The sequence below is a fragment of the Neodiprion lecontei genome, chromosome 3 (assembly GCF_021901455.1).
Source record: "Neodiprion lecontei isolate iyNeoLeco1 chromosome 3, iyNeoLeco1.1, whole genome shotgun sequence".
Lineage (NCBI taxonomy): Eukaryota > Metazoa > Arthropoda > Insecta > Hymenoptera > Diprionidae > Neodiprion > Neodiprion lecontei.
This window is the reverse complement of record NC_060262.1, coordinates 16445628-16464151: the sequence shown is the minus strand read 5'-3', so window position 1 is coordinate 16464151 and position 18524 is coordinate 16445628. Positions and strand designations below refer to the sequence as shown.

Here is an 18524-nt window from a genome sequence, read left to right as displayed (position 1 = left end):
TTGCTGCCCAACCAAACAGGAAAAACAGAAACTAGCCAAAGCGTCTCCGAGTTCATAAGTTTTCTTCATGTAATTGTATCTCGCAATGTAGTTTTCAACTCACATTCATGAGCGTTGAGGTTTAGTACAAAAGCTATAATGAATATTGTTTATCTCAGTTTTATCGGTCTTATAAGTTTATTCAACTTGTACAATTTATAATAATATTAAAGTCATATTTATTTAATTAAAATTGTATTATCATAACTGGAACGTTATAAACGGCAATTTCTGCTACTTATTCTACTCGTTTGAATCATCCAGTAGAAATGTACTCGATGCATTAGTTAGTGAAATGCGTTTGCAGGCTGCCTTCTGCAGATATATGCGCTCGCTGGCATAATGCCGCTTTAGTCGTTATATTAGACAATTTGATTTTGAACACGCATCTTTAGTATTTACAACAAAGAGTGAAAAAATCATAAGAAAACAGAAATGCGACCAATATTTGATCAAGAATGAAGAAAAGAGAATAGATCAATTGAGAATGAAATCTAGATTTAAGCTCAACTTGTGTAGCCTGCTTCTTGGCATATACAAATTGACAACTGCGATGCTCAACAGCCTTTAGGACAGATTGGTGGTGTTTTGGCTGACAATTAAATCACTCAACATAAGCACTTAATTAATACTCATTAAGCAGGTAGCTGGAGTTTCTTGCCTTTGAGCACTTTGGTAATGTAAAGGTAGAAGAAATCGCAATAAAGAACCGTCTGGACAAGGCCAGCGACTATGGCGATCAAATCATAATGGTCCTCAGCGTAGTAGCGGTATACCCAGTTCAGGAGGTAAAGTCCTCTGTATGATCCCAGAGCAAAGAGGTAGTGACTGGTGATACTCTCAGCTTCTCCAGTTTTGGAAACCAGAAAGAGTTGTGGTAAAATTGCGACTGATTCCAGATAGATGCTAAATGTCCAAAGTACTTCCAGTACGGTGAGCTCGTGATTTATCAGAAGCGCCAGAATCAGAGATGGGATAACCAAAAACTCCATTCTAAAAATACGAGGAATCAACAAATTAGTAGGCGTTTTGGGTTAGCAAACGATATGTGGTCAACAGCTGTGCTTGAAACTGATTTTATTAATATTCAGTCCTTTTCAAAAGTACACAACGAATTTTGAGAGCGGATTGTGTGAGGGTGCATAATGTTCAAAATGTAATTCGTTTTCATGGTCAACTGTAATTTAACACGACCCTTATTAACACATGTATAACTGTCAGTTCAGATTGGATAAGAAGTTTTAATTATGTTGTCAGGGTATCCCGTGAATTCCTGGTTTTCACAACCAATATTTATCATTCCTGCAGAGTAAAAGAACTACTCTTTGTTTCTTGACAAATAGAAACATACAATTTTGTGCATGCCTTATACAAACTGTTTTCCATTTAAACTCGAATATTTGTTCAAACATTCTTTTTCCGTCATTGTACCATACATAGTTATTTTTAAAAATTGGTTTAAATAACACTAACAAGGTTTCCACTTGTTACAGGTAGTCATGTACAATAAATAGCTGGGTAAACTATGATGTGGCAATGACTACAGTTGGGAGCAATGGGTGGGAGTGTGGCATTAAATATAGTGAAACTCCTCTCATCGGACACCTCTTTATAATGAATAATCGGAAAATATCCACCTGCACAATTTACACATTAATAGTGTTCTGAATTGCGGAAACTCCTCAATAACAGACAATATTTTAAGTGCCGAGGTGTTCGCTATTCGGAAGTTTCACTGTACAGTCATATTAGATTCGGAGATTTCTGATATATGGATGCATTCAAAGTTTATTTCAAGTGTACGTATATGCCTGATTAAATAATTGCAAATCTCCTGAGATTTTGCATTTTTTTTATCGTTGGCCACCCAGACCAACATTCCATCATAAATTTTTAAAGATCTGTGACATATAATCTACCGTACAACTTACAAAAGTATCTGTGGGTTACGCCAGGACGGGAAATTAGTAGTGATGTAGTATTGAAAATTTGAGGCTTGTGGCACTTTACTACAGAAAATGTCATTTTACCTGAACGTGTCATGGTTGTGATCGTACGTTGCCTTAAACTTGATGTACATCAGATAAACAGTCGCATAAGCAGCAACAACGAAGATGAGCTTCATGAATGTATTATATGCAGAGATGTAGGTGGTCACCAAGTCTAAGTAGCGTGACGTGTAGACGATGGCAAACAAGATCTGTGACTTGCCGCTGATACCTGAAATTATGATGAAAAAATAAATATTGTCTAGCAACTAAACCACACCATTTGCTGCAATATTGAATGATTGTTGAAATGACAAATGAATAAGCCATGCAATATTGTTGGATACACGAATTACGAGAACATTGGTTAATGCATAATGACTGAGACACATCTTCGTAGTGATTCGAATTACGATCATGAAAAACAGGGTGAAAACAGATTCAGAGGGAAGAAAGGGCGAGAGCAGGGAAAGTCTTTGGATTTATATTTTAGAAAATATAGACACGTTGCCGCAAATGTAATATGAGACATTACTTACCGGCACAACTTCTCGTTTTCCATATTTTGAGGAGAAGCACGATGATTGCCAAGAGATGCGAAAGGTCACCTAAGAGCCGGAATATATTCATATCCTGGTTTCGTTTTGCAACTTAATATCAAGGGAAAAGCGAGTGAAAATCCTCGCGGATCCGACAGAACAACACACAAATATGACGTGGCTGCAGCTGCAGATGGCCGACCGCCAACATCAAGGACTAATGTTTTCAAGTCGGGTATCCGTAGCTAAATACATCAAGTACGGCTGCAGGGAGACTAGATAAGGAACACCAACTCAAACGGGAGAACGCACAGAGGCCGTGTTCGAAAATTGACTGACAGTACTGTCAGCAATCTTTTATCTCTTTTGCACTTGCGAGTTCATGGACAGCTCTGTCTCTGTCCTAGGGAATTTTTAGTACTGGCAGTCAATTTACGAACAGGGCCAGAATTTGCTCCCGTGTCCTGCCCACTAAAATAGTACAAATTAGCTTTATATTTTTGTACGACTAGCGTCGCTAGTGTAACGTCGATACAACCAAGGTCCCTAGATTATACCACGGCCGTGTTCGTAAATTAACTGACAATACTGAAAATTCCCTAGGACAGAGTCAGAGCTATTCGCGAACTTGGAAGCGCGAAAGAAATAAAGGATTGCTGACAGTACTGTCAGTCAATTTACGAACACGGCCCAGGTCAAGACACGCGTGGGCAAAAAAATTAGTGAGAATGCGCCAAAAGATGGAAAGCACCCGGTGTGGTTCTGATTCCTGACCTGTCACAATGATTAACCTCAAAATATACCTATACTTTATATACTTATAATGTTTGCTGGCTTTTTCGAGAGCTGTTTCGCTCATGGACAGTGCATCGGTTGTGGGTTCTTTGCAGAAAGATGTTGATAATGAGTTTATTTGTTAAATTCGGGCTGTCTCCCCTGCTTGAAAAATCCGACGGATACGATATATAATACAATTTGTAGCGGATCTGTGTCGTATCCGATAGAGATCCGACAGTCTGTGTCAGATTTTTTAAGCAGGGTCAAGGGAATAGGGACAAGAAAGATAGGTATTGCCTATTCAAAAAATACCCTACGCTGCTTTAATTTATCCTTGACGTGCTACGGGGTTACATTCGCTGCTTTTTGAAGTTATACTTCTTTAGGCGCGTTATGAAAAACTGATGAGAGTGAAATTTCAAGATGCGCGCGCATCACTGTAACACAAAATTAACAGGATGAAGTTGCCCACTTAACCGAATTCATTAAGTCTCGAAAAAAAGCTAATGTTGGTACGCTTGTCGCCTCTGATCACTGTTTTCATATTTATTTATAATATTTATCCACATGGTTTTAGTTTTTACAGTCACAACACGTGTTTTATTTTCATACAAGTGCGAATTATATATGTGGCAATAAAATATATTCAGTAGTGATTTAAATTGAATATTTGGATTAATATTATTTACTATTTGTGAATATTAGTGAAAAAATTGTGCTAAAATACTTTTTCAAGTGCTCCAATATAATTGAGGTTAGTTATCCGTATGTATTATTTATTGATATAAATTAAAATATCATTATTTGATATAATTAATACTAAATATTATTAAATTATCAATGTTGAGTATTTATTATTGGTTTTTTAATATTTACAAAATGAAGAAATAAATTTAATAGAACATTTAATAAAAACTTCGCGCAAAAACCTGTGATTGAAAATTCATCCTCATGTGGTATCCACTCAGCCACACCACAGCTACGTCCGTGAGCGCGCGTTTGCTCGGTATGTTTATGGAGCTTGCTTGGAATTCGCTGATGCTTCTCTGGAAGATTCAGTTCGAGAAAAAAAAAATTTCCCCCAACCACTTGTCCATTGCACATTTTGCATAAATGTTATCGAGCTGGCTTCGTATATTTTTCCATAGACTGCGTGTACAAATATTCGAGAACACCAGGCGTCACATATTTTCATATCAATAAAAAAATAATATATATTAAAAAAAAAAGTATTCGGACTGGGAATAGTTAATTAATTTGGTTCAGCGTCCGCTAATTGAATCCAAGATTTATCAAATCTGGAGATACTTTTATTCGCTGACATTCATAACTGAAACAAAAAAAATCCCAATTCTTGCATTCCTGGAAACATCTGTGCGAGCGGGGACAAGGATGCGATTGGCAACCACTTGCTCGAGCAACAGAGTGTATCTATATATACACGATTGTGGGCCACCTTCGGTGCATGGCCGCCTGGTGTCAGGTCGGAAATGGGCCACCTTCGGTGCGTGGCCGCCTAGGTGTCACGTCGACGCTCCAACTTAGCTGGTATCACGAAAAGCCGAGCGTTGGAGATCTCCCTACTCATCTCTGGAATCACTATCTGTCTCAACCATCGATAGTACAAGCGACAAACGTCGCCACTTAACGTTATCGATAGTACTCGGTAAAGAGTTGCAGAATCCGGCTACAGGCGCATTGATAAATGTCGATAGATTTTCAGCAAATTTGACAACGTCGCAGATATTATCATTAAAAATCTAGTAACTTCGGATAGATTATTTGTGAACGCAAACAAAATCTGTATTTTTGCCGTGATCTTTCCTCGCGTTGTATAAAAAAACTTTTCTCCGATTTATCAAAAATGGAAAAAAATGGAACAGTGCAAGTATACTGAGCCCTCTTCATAAGTCTATTTCTCAGCATCGAAAGAGTTGATTACATATTACTATTTAATCTATTCTACGGCGAATAAAAAATGAACTTGTTACTTTTTACATTAAAAAGCTATCGAGAGATTTGATTAAATACTATTATTCAATTAACCCTTACGATATATTATAAATGGACTTGTATATTTGGAAAGATATTAAGGATTGAGTCAACGTAACCTTAAAAGTATGTTTTTGAATTTTATACAATTACTTGGATAATAAACACCGTTTTATAGAGAACGTTAAAACGATTATATTATTGTGCTGAAAAAAATAATTGCTTGTTAAAGTGGATCTTCATATTCACTTGCATGATGAAGTTTTCAATCCTTTTTAAATCTGAATACTATTTTGAAGGCGAGAGAAAAATTCACGCGCAACACATTGACACGTTGTTGCACCAATACTATCGTCCACTGTGGCACTGATTATCGTTACGCCTTAGCGAGACTTCCGTATCCGTCGCTAGCCGACCGATAATTATCGTAAGCTAACGATGCGAACTAGCGGCAAATATCGTTAACTGCGTCTTACAGAATCACCACTAGCGACAATTGTCGATAGGAGGCGGCGTTAACGATAGCGATAATTGTCGCTAAAGAGTTACGGAATCCCGCTACAGCTCCCTGACACTCACCACTGCTCGTACACTAAAAAATTGTACGCGTTTTGTCCCCGTTTTTTAGTTCCTCTACGTGGCGCTAGTAGACTTCTGACACGCTCGCTGCCCTCGCTGACCACGCGCAAGCTCATCAGATAACTACTAGCGCTACTAGCGGTGGAGACTGGCAGCAGAATCTAGGGACATTTCGCGAACCACTTTTAGCAGCTTGTGTCAGGGGGCTGGTTTTGACCACGGTCTTACATACAGGTCTGGCAACGAAGCCAATTTTCTACAGAGCGGCGTGGTTCTCTGGTTGTCCGTGGTTTTTAGTGTTCGAAATAGCCATGTCGCGGCGTTGCTATCTAGGGATGTACGTGGGGTAGGGATGGTAGGGATGAAAATGTGCCACTAATAATATTATTATTATGTTGGCGCTGCATTGCGCACGCGTTGATTATCCATCCCTCGATCACAACGCCGGCCTGGTGGCCACAAAGTGAGATAAATAACCGGCCGTGAAATGAACCATCCCCACTACCTTCGTTGCCAGACCTGTATGTAAGACCGTGGTTTTGACCTATTTCACCACTGATATATATATACACTATTTCACAGTCTCGGACACTAATGCCGTCGCCGTGGTCCCTCTAGCGATGCAGGGTTCGAACTTCCCGTGTTCGCCGTACCTGTCCTTTATTTTATTGATAGTCTCTACAGTCCAGGGTGGATTGCCATGGCTGTCGATCAGGCTCGGGATCCTCGGGATTCACAATTACACGACGGGATCATGGATTATAATGATGCCAAGTGTGAGGTCGTGTCACCGTCGCTGAATCCCTAAATGCTACGAGATTACTCCCTAATTTGTCGGCCAAGGAAACAACCGCGTATAGTTCATAAGCGTCGAATGCACGAATAATAATAATATATTTTACAAAAATAAGCTGATTTGGATAACAAAATGGATATAAAAAAAAGGACACAAAAATAAATTTAGTTTTACAATAATCGCAAAGCTGTCTCTACTATCGCCTTCTCTTCCCCTTTTTCTAAATTATTGAATTTTCGCAATTGAGTTTCGTTTTTCGAAACTCACGTTTCTTCTGAGTATGATTAAATTGATCCCTTTTGACTCGAATTTATCTTAGTTTAATTGCTGCTCCTAACCACTATCCTTGAGTCAGGCCAACTCTTTGCTCGACACTGCTCCAATCGATCATCTATGTGTCAAGTCAGCTCTCTGCTCGGACACTGCTGATTATTGCTGCTCAGCGTGGTCCTTATATAGTTGGTTTAATCCCTCGGTGTGTCGCCTCGTCGTACGTAGAAATTATCCCGTTCACGTTAGGTTGGTCCTTCTAAGTGGTTCGATCATGCGTGTACTCTGTTACATGTATTACGGGTAACCGATGCGTTGCAATATATATATATATATATATATATATATATATATATATATATATATATATATATATATATATATGTATGTATTATACCTATATCCATTGTCCCTGTAATTCCTATGTCCTGCTCTATCCAGATACTATACAGATCAGTGGTCAATTGGGAATTTCAGCAAGCGTCGTTCTACCGCAACTGTCCAGAAATGAGATACTTTACGTATGCTCCGCAAGTTTTGAAAACTCAACTTTTTAAGCATGTTTGGAGACAAACTTGTCAATTTCCATGACTTTAGCTCACAAATTATACATAAATTTAGAACAGAACTTATTTTCATCTATATCTTCTGAGGTATCTCAAACTTGACTATGAATAATATTTACCTAATTTTAAATTGTACATTTACTAAAAATGTCTGTCTTTCGAGATTATTTTACTCAAATTCCGAACATTTTCACTCTAGCAACTCGGCTGCTAAAGCTGTTGTCCTTGATGGCATATGTCTATGTATGTAATGTATGTCTACGCGTATGCAATACACATTTTCCATTGAAAGCTTAAAACCATTGAATTAAAGTAAGTGAGTATGGGAAGAAGAATAACATGTAATAAACACCCATTTAATAAAGCCAATTTAGTTACGGCAACGGTTTCTTCGAATTCTAATAACTCGTTCTTATCCTGTCGTAACCTTGCATGTAATTTACAACTGCTACACGATCATCTATTACAATTGGTACAAGATGTGATAGAGACCTGGGCATTTTGTTTACTATAAAAACAAGCAACGTGTATTTTAGATTCGTTTAGTAGCTAATACATTACGATAATAATAGGAATAAGTTTTCACGTCAGCAATTATATACAATTAGAATGTGATTTTATCTACATTCAATTTCACATTTTCTCTCTCTCTCTCTCTCTCCCTCCCTGCCCCTCTCACGCACTCTCGCACTCTCTCTTTCTCTGACTTTCTCTACTTCCCTCCCTCGCATGCTCTCTTTCTACCTTTTTTTATTCTCTGACACCACTAAACACTTGTAATTTATTATTAACCTGAAATTGATTTGTTCTGTAATTATTACAAGCTGTTATTACAGTTAATTACAGAGTTCGCAATAAAACATTGTTTATTACAAAAAAAATTATTTGAATTCTTAATAATAGTCAATTTCAACCAAATTCAACACAAGTTTGTAACGTTAAGAATATCATAGTTTACTGTGAAACATACAGTCATATAATTTTCCAATCAAGACAAAGAGAATCGCACGTTTTAGCTTTTTGCACTTTACACGCGGCAAATAGTGTTAATTAATAGACAAACCTTTCGATGGAATATTATACCTGGATGAATTCAGAATTTTATCTGATTCATCCGATTGCCAAGCGCTTTTTCACTCTTCGTAAAGTGTAGTACAAAAAATGTCCTTGCTACTGACTTTTGAGATGTGTCTGTATATTATGGTCTGTCAATACTTTTTCTTTGTCGTTAGTCAAAGCCTTCATCAATCATAAGCAAGTGTCGGCCCAAATTTTACTACAATAATGTTGAATGTACATGTGAACCTCAAAAAGAGTCATAAAGTAGAAATTATTGGACTCACGCGAAATGATTTGATCATAAGCACAGAGGCTGGTAATGGGTGGGTGGGTGGGTAGTTAGAGGTGTGTTGGAGACAGCAATGGCATTTGTTTATCATTATGTAATGTTATTAAAATCGCGTATACGTAAAATCTATATATCTATAATTTTTGTGGTATGTATAATATAATAATAGTAGGGTTAATTTTTTTCATCATTTATATATAATTATTAATAATATACTCTAATATACTGTACACAATCAGTTTGGTTCCTTCTACATCCCTCTTGTCTCATAAGCCAAGCCACCATAATCCAAGCTGTTCTCACATCCTTAACTGTGTTCATCACGCATAGCTATAACGCTTTACTCATTTGATTTCTGTAATGGTTGTCCGCATATTATCAAAACTATTTCACAACATGATATAATGAATAAAGAGAAAATCCGAATACAAACTATGCCATAGAAAAGCAACAAAGGTCATCATTACCCTCTGAAAATGCTATTGTCTTTTACTAATGAATTGTGAAATTTAGTTGGCTATATCTTTTTATAACTATCTATCCATAGGTATAGTACGTGTGTGTTTGGATAAAGCTACAATGTGCAGCTACACACCGCTTTGTGCATTTTGAACTTGTGCTAGCTGCAGTGGTGACTGCTACGTACGTCCAACATTTCTTGTTAGCATTGTCTGTTTGAAGATGGTCTGTACGCTGTGCGGAACAAACAGATGGAGAGAGGGATGGAAAAACAAAGTGGATATATAGGTATATATACTGCCATTGGTTGAAACAATTAATATTATAGCAGAAAACATCTGCGTCTTGGCTTGGGATGGATAGGTGGACAGAGAACGGCACGTATCGCTTCATCAAACACAGTCTTCAAGCCTTTTTGCGTCAGGGCTGAACACTCTAGGTACTTGACAGCTCCAATTTCCTTAGCCATTGCTAAACCCTGTTAAAATAAACAGTGATATGGGTAAATACAATATAATTTTTTATATTATGTACATATGTACTTTTTACTGTGATTATTCTTAACCCTAGAACGACAGACTGAGGAGGATATCCCCCCAGGCGGCCTTTAAACTACCCAGTTGGCAAGTGACATTGTTCTAAAACTAGAGTCAAGTCGGTAGCGCTTTCAATTTTTCACCCGTGGTGACAGCAAATAGATGTAAAGCTTGCGTGGAGTAAATATCCACCCCAGTCTGTCGTTTATAAAAGTTATGTTGCACTAATTTGATTTTTTGTTGCTAAAATACATGTATTCCACATTATTAAGCTATTTGAACATAAATAGTTATATATATCATTTACAGACAGGATTTTCATAGATTACGATCCATTGTATATTGGCAGAAGAGAAACAAAATAATAATTAAATTACCTTTTTTCATAATATATATTGTAGTTTGCAACTAGAAAAGTATACTTCGAAAACAATATATTATGGACCTTTCATTAAGTTTTTCCATATTTCAGATCTCCGAATTTTTTGATTTTCAGTCTCAAATAAGTATACTTTTTCAATAGAACATAGCAACGAATTTTTTTTTTACGTCTTATGTATCCTCCCCAAAACCGCGTTTCAAATTTGACAATGGGTTGATTACAAAACACGATATGAATTTCTGATTGAAAAATTACGTTTTTACTATTATTCGGCACTTTTTTTTATTTAAATGAATTTTTCACCTATTAAACTTCAATGAAACTAACCTTGCTATGTGTCATCCTTTTCCTTATTAGGAAAGAAAAGATTCATCACTCACAAGTCTCATTATTCCTCTAGGAACGATTTTACAAACAAGAAGCGCTTGTGGTGGATATTCACCCCAGTCTATCGTTTAAAGGTACAAAAATGAACTGCAGTTCTAAGATTAAAAAAGCTATGCCAACCAAGCTTTCCATAATCTCAGATTGCCAAGCAACAAAACCTGACACAGTTTCACACGTATTTGTGAAACCACAGTTGTCAGTGACATTCCGTAAATTCATATGAACAAACCTGTTAGTAAAATTTTAATCCTGTGATCCATTTGTGATAAGAGGATGCCGAGTTATTTGTGTATATTGTTTTGGATAAAAAATAAGGTTTACGTTGTTTCAATCTCTTACGCAGGGAAGAGTTTCCGCATTATCTCATTTGTATGGACATAATTTCTGATCCGAAATAATATACAATTGAATCTGAGATCCTGTTATGGATAATAGATATACGTACAAATAACAGTTGACACTGGAATAGTACGGTATTTCGTCCACTTTGGACCAAAGGAATACTTTGAAGGAATTGGGATATCTCTGCGGAATTCATGGAAACATAGTCTTAATGCAGCAGCTAACTGATTTTCTAGCTCGTCTGTCAATATTTTTTCAATGCAAACACAATCCATACTAGGGTGGGTCAAAAAAATCAAGTATTTTTTTTTTTGGATTCGATACACGAAAACTAGTTCCTAGCTACCTCTAGAAAGTACTTACCAAATCTAAGCTCTTAATATTAACGGGAAGATTATGCTCATCATAGTTTTCCATTTTCAATTTAGTCTTATATAAAAATGGCCATATCTTATCACCAATAGATTGTTAAATTAGTTGCATCGTCAATATTTATAGGAAATTGAACGCTCTACAAAAATGGTCTCTTATACTTTTTTCATTAATCTAACCATTTAAAAGATATTCAAGGTGAAAGGTTGAAGTATTTTAAGGAAAATAACTTTTTGTTTTGAATTTTGTAACTTACTAAAAAATAATTATTGTCAAATGAGTTTCAGATATTTTCATAGGAAATTGAACGCTCTACAAAAAAGGTTTCTTGTGGTTAATCGATTACTGTAACCATTTAGAAGATATTCGCAGTAGAATCCCAATGCCTGTTGATTTTAATAGTTTTTAAATAATTATTTCCAATTTATCCATTTATTTGATGGATTTTGAGATAATTTATGATCTATTCCAGAAAGAGAAGGTTTTTATTTAAGAAATATCATCAAATATATCAGCAGAAAAAAAAAATTCTATTTTACCATATGAAATTTTATAATTCAATACAGTATTGATACAAAAATATATTTTTTCTTTTTGTTTAAGTTATAAAAATTGACTTTTATTGCAATTCGGAAATTTTGCTCGATGTTCCTTGACAACTTGCAATAAATATTGAAACTGGTCTTCGTTTTTTGTCAAGCATTGGTTGTATTCAGATACCAGCGCTACTCCACGCTCTGCTGCGTCATTTACAACTTTTAATTGCCTAAAATAGTCTTCATTTTCTTTATAACTGTCATCGGAAGTCCACAATTCAATGTCAAGATCAAGAAAATCATATGGTAGGTCGAATATTTTAAATAAATTCAATGATCTCTGAGAAATAAAGTCACTCAAATCCTTTTGAATGATTGAATTTATGTTCTTTCGATCGATTTCAAATCTTTTAACTTTAGATTTAATACCATCTCGAGTTTTTACAGCTTCGACTATTTTCTTTTTCATATCAAGTGGAACAGTATTATCAAACAGTGATAAAATGGCGAGTTCATCATTTAAATACCACAAATGTGAAGTCATTTTGTCAATAGTTGCTGATGAAATTGAAGCATCAATCTTTTTGTATTCAATCAGTTGTTTTAAAAATTCTAAATCGTTATTAGCAGCTGCAATCGCAGAAGTTGATGAAAACCAAGCCTTCAAATATACCATTACTGTAAAAATGCAAATCTGCCGTAGACTATTCAATTCTCTGGTAGTGAGATCAAACTCATCTCTAAAAATAAATATTTTTAGGCTATAGATGGCCTTCGCCATCCATCTTGCATGATGAAATATATTCTCAAACAAAAGATAAGACATAACTTGCAAACTGTCATTCTTTCGAAATAAACTCAGATTCTCATGAATATTGTAAAAATTCATAAATTGAATGGATAAATTGGAAATAATTATTTAAAAACTATTAAAATCAACAGGCATTGGGATTCTACTGCGGATATCTTCTAAATGGTTACAGTAATCGATTAACCACAAGAAACCTTTTTTGTAGAGCGTTCAATTTCCTATGAAAATATCTGAAACTCATTTGACAATAATTATTTTTTAGTAAGTTACAAAATTCAAAACAAAAAGTTATTTTCCTTAAAATACTTCAACCTTTCACCTTGAATATCTTTTAAATGGTTAGATTAATGAAAAAAGTATAAGAGACCATTTTTGTAGAGCGTTCAATTTCCTATAAATATTGACGATGCAACTAATTTAACAATCTATTGGTGATAAGATATGGCCATTTTTATATAAGACTAAATTGAAAATGGAAAACTATGATGAGCATAATCTTCCCGTTAATATTAAGAGCTTAGATTTGGTAAGTACTTTCTAGAGGTAGCTAGGAACTAGTTTTCGTGTGTCGAATCCAAAAAAAAAAATACTTGATTTTTTTGACCCACCCTAATCCATACATGTCTGGATGGGGTGATCAAATAAAGTTTAACTATAATCCGATGCTTATATAAAGTAACACTAAAAACGCTGACCCGAATTAGCTGGATAGTCCGGATGCCTGAAAAAGTGGTAGCTATATAAAGAGTTTTTTGCAGTCTACGTAACTTGCTTTCGACAATTTGCTAGCACCGAAATTGACTTGCATTTTATGCAAACGTGCATATTTTGATCAAACAAATTCCACCTAATTTTCGCAATTCATTACTGAGCTTTCATTCATGCGTCACATTCCTAATGCAGGGAATTTTTTTCATACGTATAGAATGTTTTTCATTGGTAGATTGAAGCTCACACGCTGAAAATCCCTGTTGAGGCTGATACTACAGTTTTTCCTAGAGAATTATGAAAGGAAGATTATGGATGTCAAGATGTAGGAATACGAGAATATAGTGAAAATGTGAAAAATAGAATGATTAGCTCGGGAATTTAGAATTCGTTGAGAATTTTAGATTTCCTAAAGATCGAATTTTTGTTTGCTTTACAAAATCGCTTCTACTAAGAAGAAATTCAATTGTTAAGAATATTTGAATTTTCTGCAATAGCTACATAAAACATATGCCAATTAAACAGTACATTATGTAACAAGGAAATAAAATCGAGTAATCACCAGAGGAAATAAGCAGTTTTATTCCTGCACTTCCGACTTAACTGTGGCCACTTTATTGACTTGAAAAGTGGTTAGCCCATTAGCAAGAGAAGAGCACTACTTTTTTCTCACAAATGCGGGAATCGAGAACTTTTCACCCAGGAATGTAGGGAAAAAGGTATAAGTGGTAATCATACGTTAATTTTGATGATGCTGAAGCTAGCCACCGGTAACGAGCCGCTGATTCACAAAAATGTCATATGCATAGTGATATTCAGGGAAAAATCACTCAAATCAATGTTGTGATAACGTTTCTAATACTTATGTATTGATTTCAATAATTTGATCATGAAAAACAATATGTATACTAACTTTCAATGAATTGATGGTTTGCCATTGGCGGCTAGCTTCAGGTGCATCTACTTTTGTTCTGCTTTACACATCAATAAAGTAGCCATATAGAATTGAGTCGGGAATAAATATTTTTAATTCATTGTAGCAAGGAGACTCAAGTGGTAATAACATCTAATTAAAAGAAAAATCTGAAAATACAAGAACTCACACAAAATCCTACGAAAATTTTGTTTTCTTGTGAAGTTCCAGTTTTCAAAATTTACCTGAACACTAGTGAAATTCTATTTTTATACAAGAAAGTTTCCACCAATATGCTGTAGACAAAAATATTATCAAATAAGTTTGCTATGCTATTTGGAAAATTTTCTGATATGTCTGAATTTCGTAATATTAGTGTGAGCTCGCTACACACTATAAAGTGCAGCAAGTGAATATCGCTACAAGTATGTGTCAAATAATACTGCGTGGATTAAGATCGTGTGCAATCTGAAGCAGTCTGAAGCATGAAGCATGTCAAAAAGTATCTTCTCATTTACACTTTATGACTTTGCAAGGTATTCCAGCCCGTGAATAAAAACTTTCTAATTACTTACAAAAAAAATATACCCAACAACATATAGATTTTTATCTTTATTCAAGATTGCAAATACCTGGATTAAAATTTTTTTCAAATAGACACTGCTAGTTTAAACGATTTGGTTTTAGCAAAGCAAGGTATCCTGTGAGGTAGGGGTGAGTAGGGTAATGAGAGCCTGCGGATAATGAAAGCTGTGTCAAAATGCACTTTTCCAATGCTCGTATTTATGCAAACAGCCTTTGAGTATCTTCGTGAACATCCGACAAATATGTCCTCTCGCGGGCGCCCCTGTAGAATCCCGCGTTTAGTTGCACAATACAATTGTGTTTTTCGCTTCGTGCTTATAAAAAGTACAAAATTTCAACGTTCCGGCAAAGCATTAAAATGCATAATTACTATATTGTATTTACACCTGCTGTATCACCATATATATCTAATTTAAGGTGTCACTTTTAAAATTGCAATAAAAAACAGGATGATATAATTTTTTTATTTTAAATTCGATGTTATGCGGGTAATGGGAGCTATATGATATTGTTATCAAATATTTATTTTTACTTATTATCAGATCAATGACTATTTAGGCAAATGAGATTACAGCGTTTTGAAAGAGGATTAGACTTCTGTCAGACTTACTGAAATTAATGGCTCCCATTTGACATATAGAACACTAAATGGCTCCCATTTCCCAAAGTGTCGCGTAATGGGAGCGAATGACATATCTTAAGTCAAAAATCTTTTTAACCAAATATTCTCTTACTTAAAGATATTTCGAAAATTTTCCGGTAGCCAGATAAGTAAAGCTTAAATTCGTAATTAATCAACAAACAAATTATATAAATTATGAGTGTTACTATGACAATTTTTCCTCTAAACGCGTTATTGCATCAATGTTACATAATGTAGTTTGTCAAGATATTTCGATCAAGTAACTGATAGAAAATGAGGGTACTGGCACACTGTACTAAGTATGCAATTTGTGAAATAATATTTTTTTTTAATTTCTCTGAAATTTCTTAAAAATATACAAATTTTCTGACTTCTACCAGTTATTCAATTACTACAGAATTGCTTGATTTATAGGGGGAAATCCCCCAGTGCCGGACGCATAAGGTTATTCGTTAATAAAATCATAACCCATGTAAAAACATAATGGTTTTTATTGTTATGTTCATCTTTCGAGTATTTTGAATGATATGGTAACTTTGTGAATTGTTATTTAACGTTAAACTAAGTAAGAAATATTATTGTATTTAGTAGTAAAAACCAGTAAGTCAGAAAAGTGGTACCTAGTAGCGGACACCGATAGTACGAATGGAAAGCAATGATTAATAAATCTTGCAATGGTCACAAATATATTGGTCAGAGAACTTTGGAATATCTGAGCACACCTCATGCGCTAGTTCTTTGAAATTTCAGCACTTTAAAATACTTTTTCGTACTGCAAATTTCAGTGCAGCTTCTCTAACTGTTTTATTTCCACCCAAGACTTTTTAAACTGCCTTTTTCATGTTTTCTTTGGGAAATTTTCACTTTTTAAGTATTTTTGATTGGTTACTCATGGTAAAATATCACTAAAACCAGTAGGAGCAAGTTTTGTATAAATAACAAAAATATGAGAAAAAAATGGATATCTGGAACTGGGGGACAAATCAAGTATCCGGTATTAGGGACCTGTAAAGCATGCCTGAATGATAAATTATGTGCTTGTTCACAATATATCAAGTTTCATTGAACATTGTTTGAAAGAATACATACCAATAAATATCCCAGAGGAAAATCAAAACAACAGAACGACTAATTCTTCAAAATATACACGTGTGAAAATTAGGTGTGACGCAAATTTATCCGGACTTAAACATGAACAAACTCTCAGCAATGCACGAATGCACGCTGCTGCTTGCGGTATACCCCCGTCGCTACGTTTATTGCATATGTTCGAATCACGCAAGAAAACTGTAGATACTGTTTTGACTTTGGAATATACTAAGTGTGTCCGGTACTAGGTGCTGTCCAGCGTTACGGGACTTCTCCATACCTTATTTGCAGACTTCGTCACTACCCTGTTGAATAAGAAAAAAGATCTGATATACCTGAGGGTAAGTGATTGGTGCCAGCTTTTTGTCCTTGAGTCGTTCGATGGTTTCCTTGTCTTCGCGTAAGTCAAGTTTGGTACCAACTAAGATGATTGGAGTGGTCGGGCAATGATGACGGACTTCAGGATACCATTTGGCTCTCACATTTTCAAAACTAGCAGGATTTACCAGCGAGAAGCATATCAAAAAGACATCGGTCTGTGGGTAGGAAAGTGGCCTGAGCCTATCGTAATCCTCTTGACCAGCCGTATCCCAAAGGCCCAGATTTATCGGTTTACCATCCACCATGACGTTTGCAGAATAGTTGTCGAATACCGTTGGGATATATTCACCAGGAAATGCATTTGTTGTGTAGCTAATCAGCAAGCACGTTTTACCCACGGCCCTGTTTGAAAATTGTAACATTCAGTACTGATTTCGAACAGGTTCTTCAATAATTGGAAATACTAAGTTTTCATTTGATTAATTTTAAACGTTTTTCATTGCAATTTGAATAGCGCACACAAAAGAGAAACAGTGATTAGTACTGCTAATGACAGTTAGTACTAGAGAGACAGTACTGTGTGGATATTTTCTAAATTTAACATGGTCCAATTGTGATTTCACTAGAATCATGTCCACTGATGAAATTTTTTAATGATTAATGAAAAGAATTGGGACCAAAACATGGTTTTGGATGTAGTAGAACTACCTCTGAAGAGTTTGAAAAAATGTTAATGATGTCATACATTTTTATTGGGTTAGCTCTATTCGGGCACAGATTAAAGAGCATGATTTTTACCGTATATCGTATAACAGAGAGATTGGAAGGCATGTGGGTAAAGGAATCCGTTGAGATTCATATTGCAGAAGAAAGGGGAGGTGTGTGATCTAATTGCAAGGAAAAAGTAGCCCTCAGATTTCGTGCATTAACGTTCGATAGTTGAAAATCCAGATTTCTTTCTCTAGTCAACACAACTAGTTGAGTTGCAATTGTTTCACAGGAGATCAAAGGTCTGAACATTTTGAGGAACAGCCTTTACGATGACACGACGATGACCATTGACCACACACCAAGAAGATAGTGTCAGAAAAGCATCTCTTTTTATCCCCTAACTCGTTTTTGTTACGCATAGCAGGTCTCGACCAGAACGTGATTATAGTATTTGAAACCTGTAGGACCAACTCACCCGTCGCCGACCACAACACACTTGATCGCTTGCATTATCACGGATAATCTGTGGAATAAATCGCAAGAAACGAAGGAGAAATGTAACCGAGACTAGATCACTAGACCACACGTAAAGGGCGGGGAGACAGCCACGGGAGATACACTATGTACTGCCGGAGTATTTTGATAACTCTGCATCACAGTCATGTATATTAGTCGGATATATTTAATTATTTCTGAAAAGAATAGTAACGCAGCAGTAAAAAAATTCTTCCAGCCATCGGTTAGGTATAATTCAAAGTTGATATCACGTCTAATCTCAACTTAAAGTAAATCCATTTATTCAAGCGATTAGTTGTGATTTTGACGGCCGTAGGTG

The 18524-nt window shown here is 35.5% G+C and overlaps 2 protein-coding genes across 2 annotated transcripts; both read right to left on the bottom strand.

Moving 5' to 3' along the window:
* Positions 1–158: 158 nt before the first annotated feature.
* On the bottom strand, positions 159–2807 carry LOC107224153 (ER lumen protein-retaining receptor). The gene is made up of 3 exons (XM_015664097.2): positions 2567–2807; positions 2070–2259; positions 159–1032 (listed from the first exon to the last, which is right to left on the bottom strand). Exons 1-3 carry the CDS (start codon positions 2655–2657, stop codon positions 675–677), a joined length of 639 nt encoding a protein of 212 aa, XP_015519583.1. The 5' UTR covers positions 2658–2807; the 3' UTR covers positions 159–674.
* A 5081-nt stretch (positions 2808–7888) lies between these two features.
* LOC107224151 (ras-related protein Rac1) lies at positions 7889–18311 on the bottom strand. Its single transcript, XM_015664093.2, has 3 exons — positions 18165–18311; positions 16993–17380; positions 7889–9831 (listed from the first exon to the last, which is right to left on the bottom strand). Exons 1-3 carry the CDS (start codon positions 18197–18199, stop codon positions 9676–9678), a joined length of 579 nt encoding a protein of 192 aa, XP_015519579.1. The 5' UTR covers positions 18200–18311; the 3' UTR covers positions 7889–9675.
* Between the last annotated feature and the right edge of the window lie 213 nt (positions 18312–18524).

Excerpts from the sequence above, each read along its gene's own strand:
- LOC107224153 (XM_015664097.2), bottom strand. The coding sequence starts at position 2,657 with ATGAATATATTCCGGCTCTTAGGTGACCTTTCGCATCTCTTGGCAATC. Across the intron at positions 2,260-2,566 it reads GAAAACGAGAAGTTGTGCCG|GTATCAGCGGCAAGTCACAG; the intron begins GTAAGTAATGTC and ends TCATAATTTCAG. Across the intron at positions 1,033-2,069 it reads CACAACCATGACACGTTCAG|AATGGAGTTTTTGGTTATCC; the intron begins GTAAAATGACAT and ends TCGTATTTTTAG.
- LOC107224151 (XM_015664093.2), bottom strand. The coding sequence starts at position 18,199 with ATGCAAGCGATCAAGTGTGTTGTGGTCGGCGACGG. Across the intron at positions 17,381-18,164 it reads TGTGTTGTGGTCGGCGACGG|GGCCGTGGGTAAAACGTGCT; the intron begins GTGAGTTGGTCC and ends ATTTTCAAACAG. Across the intron at positions 9,832-16,992 it reads CACCAATCACTTACCCTCAG|GGTTTAGCAATGGCTAAGGA; the intron begins GTATATCAGATC and ends TTATTTTAACAG.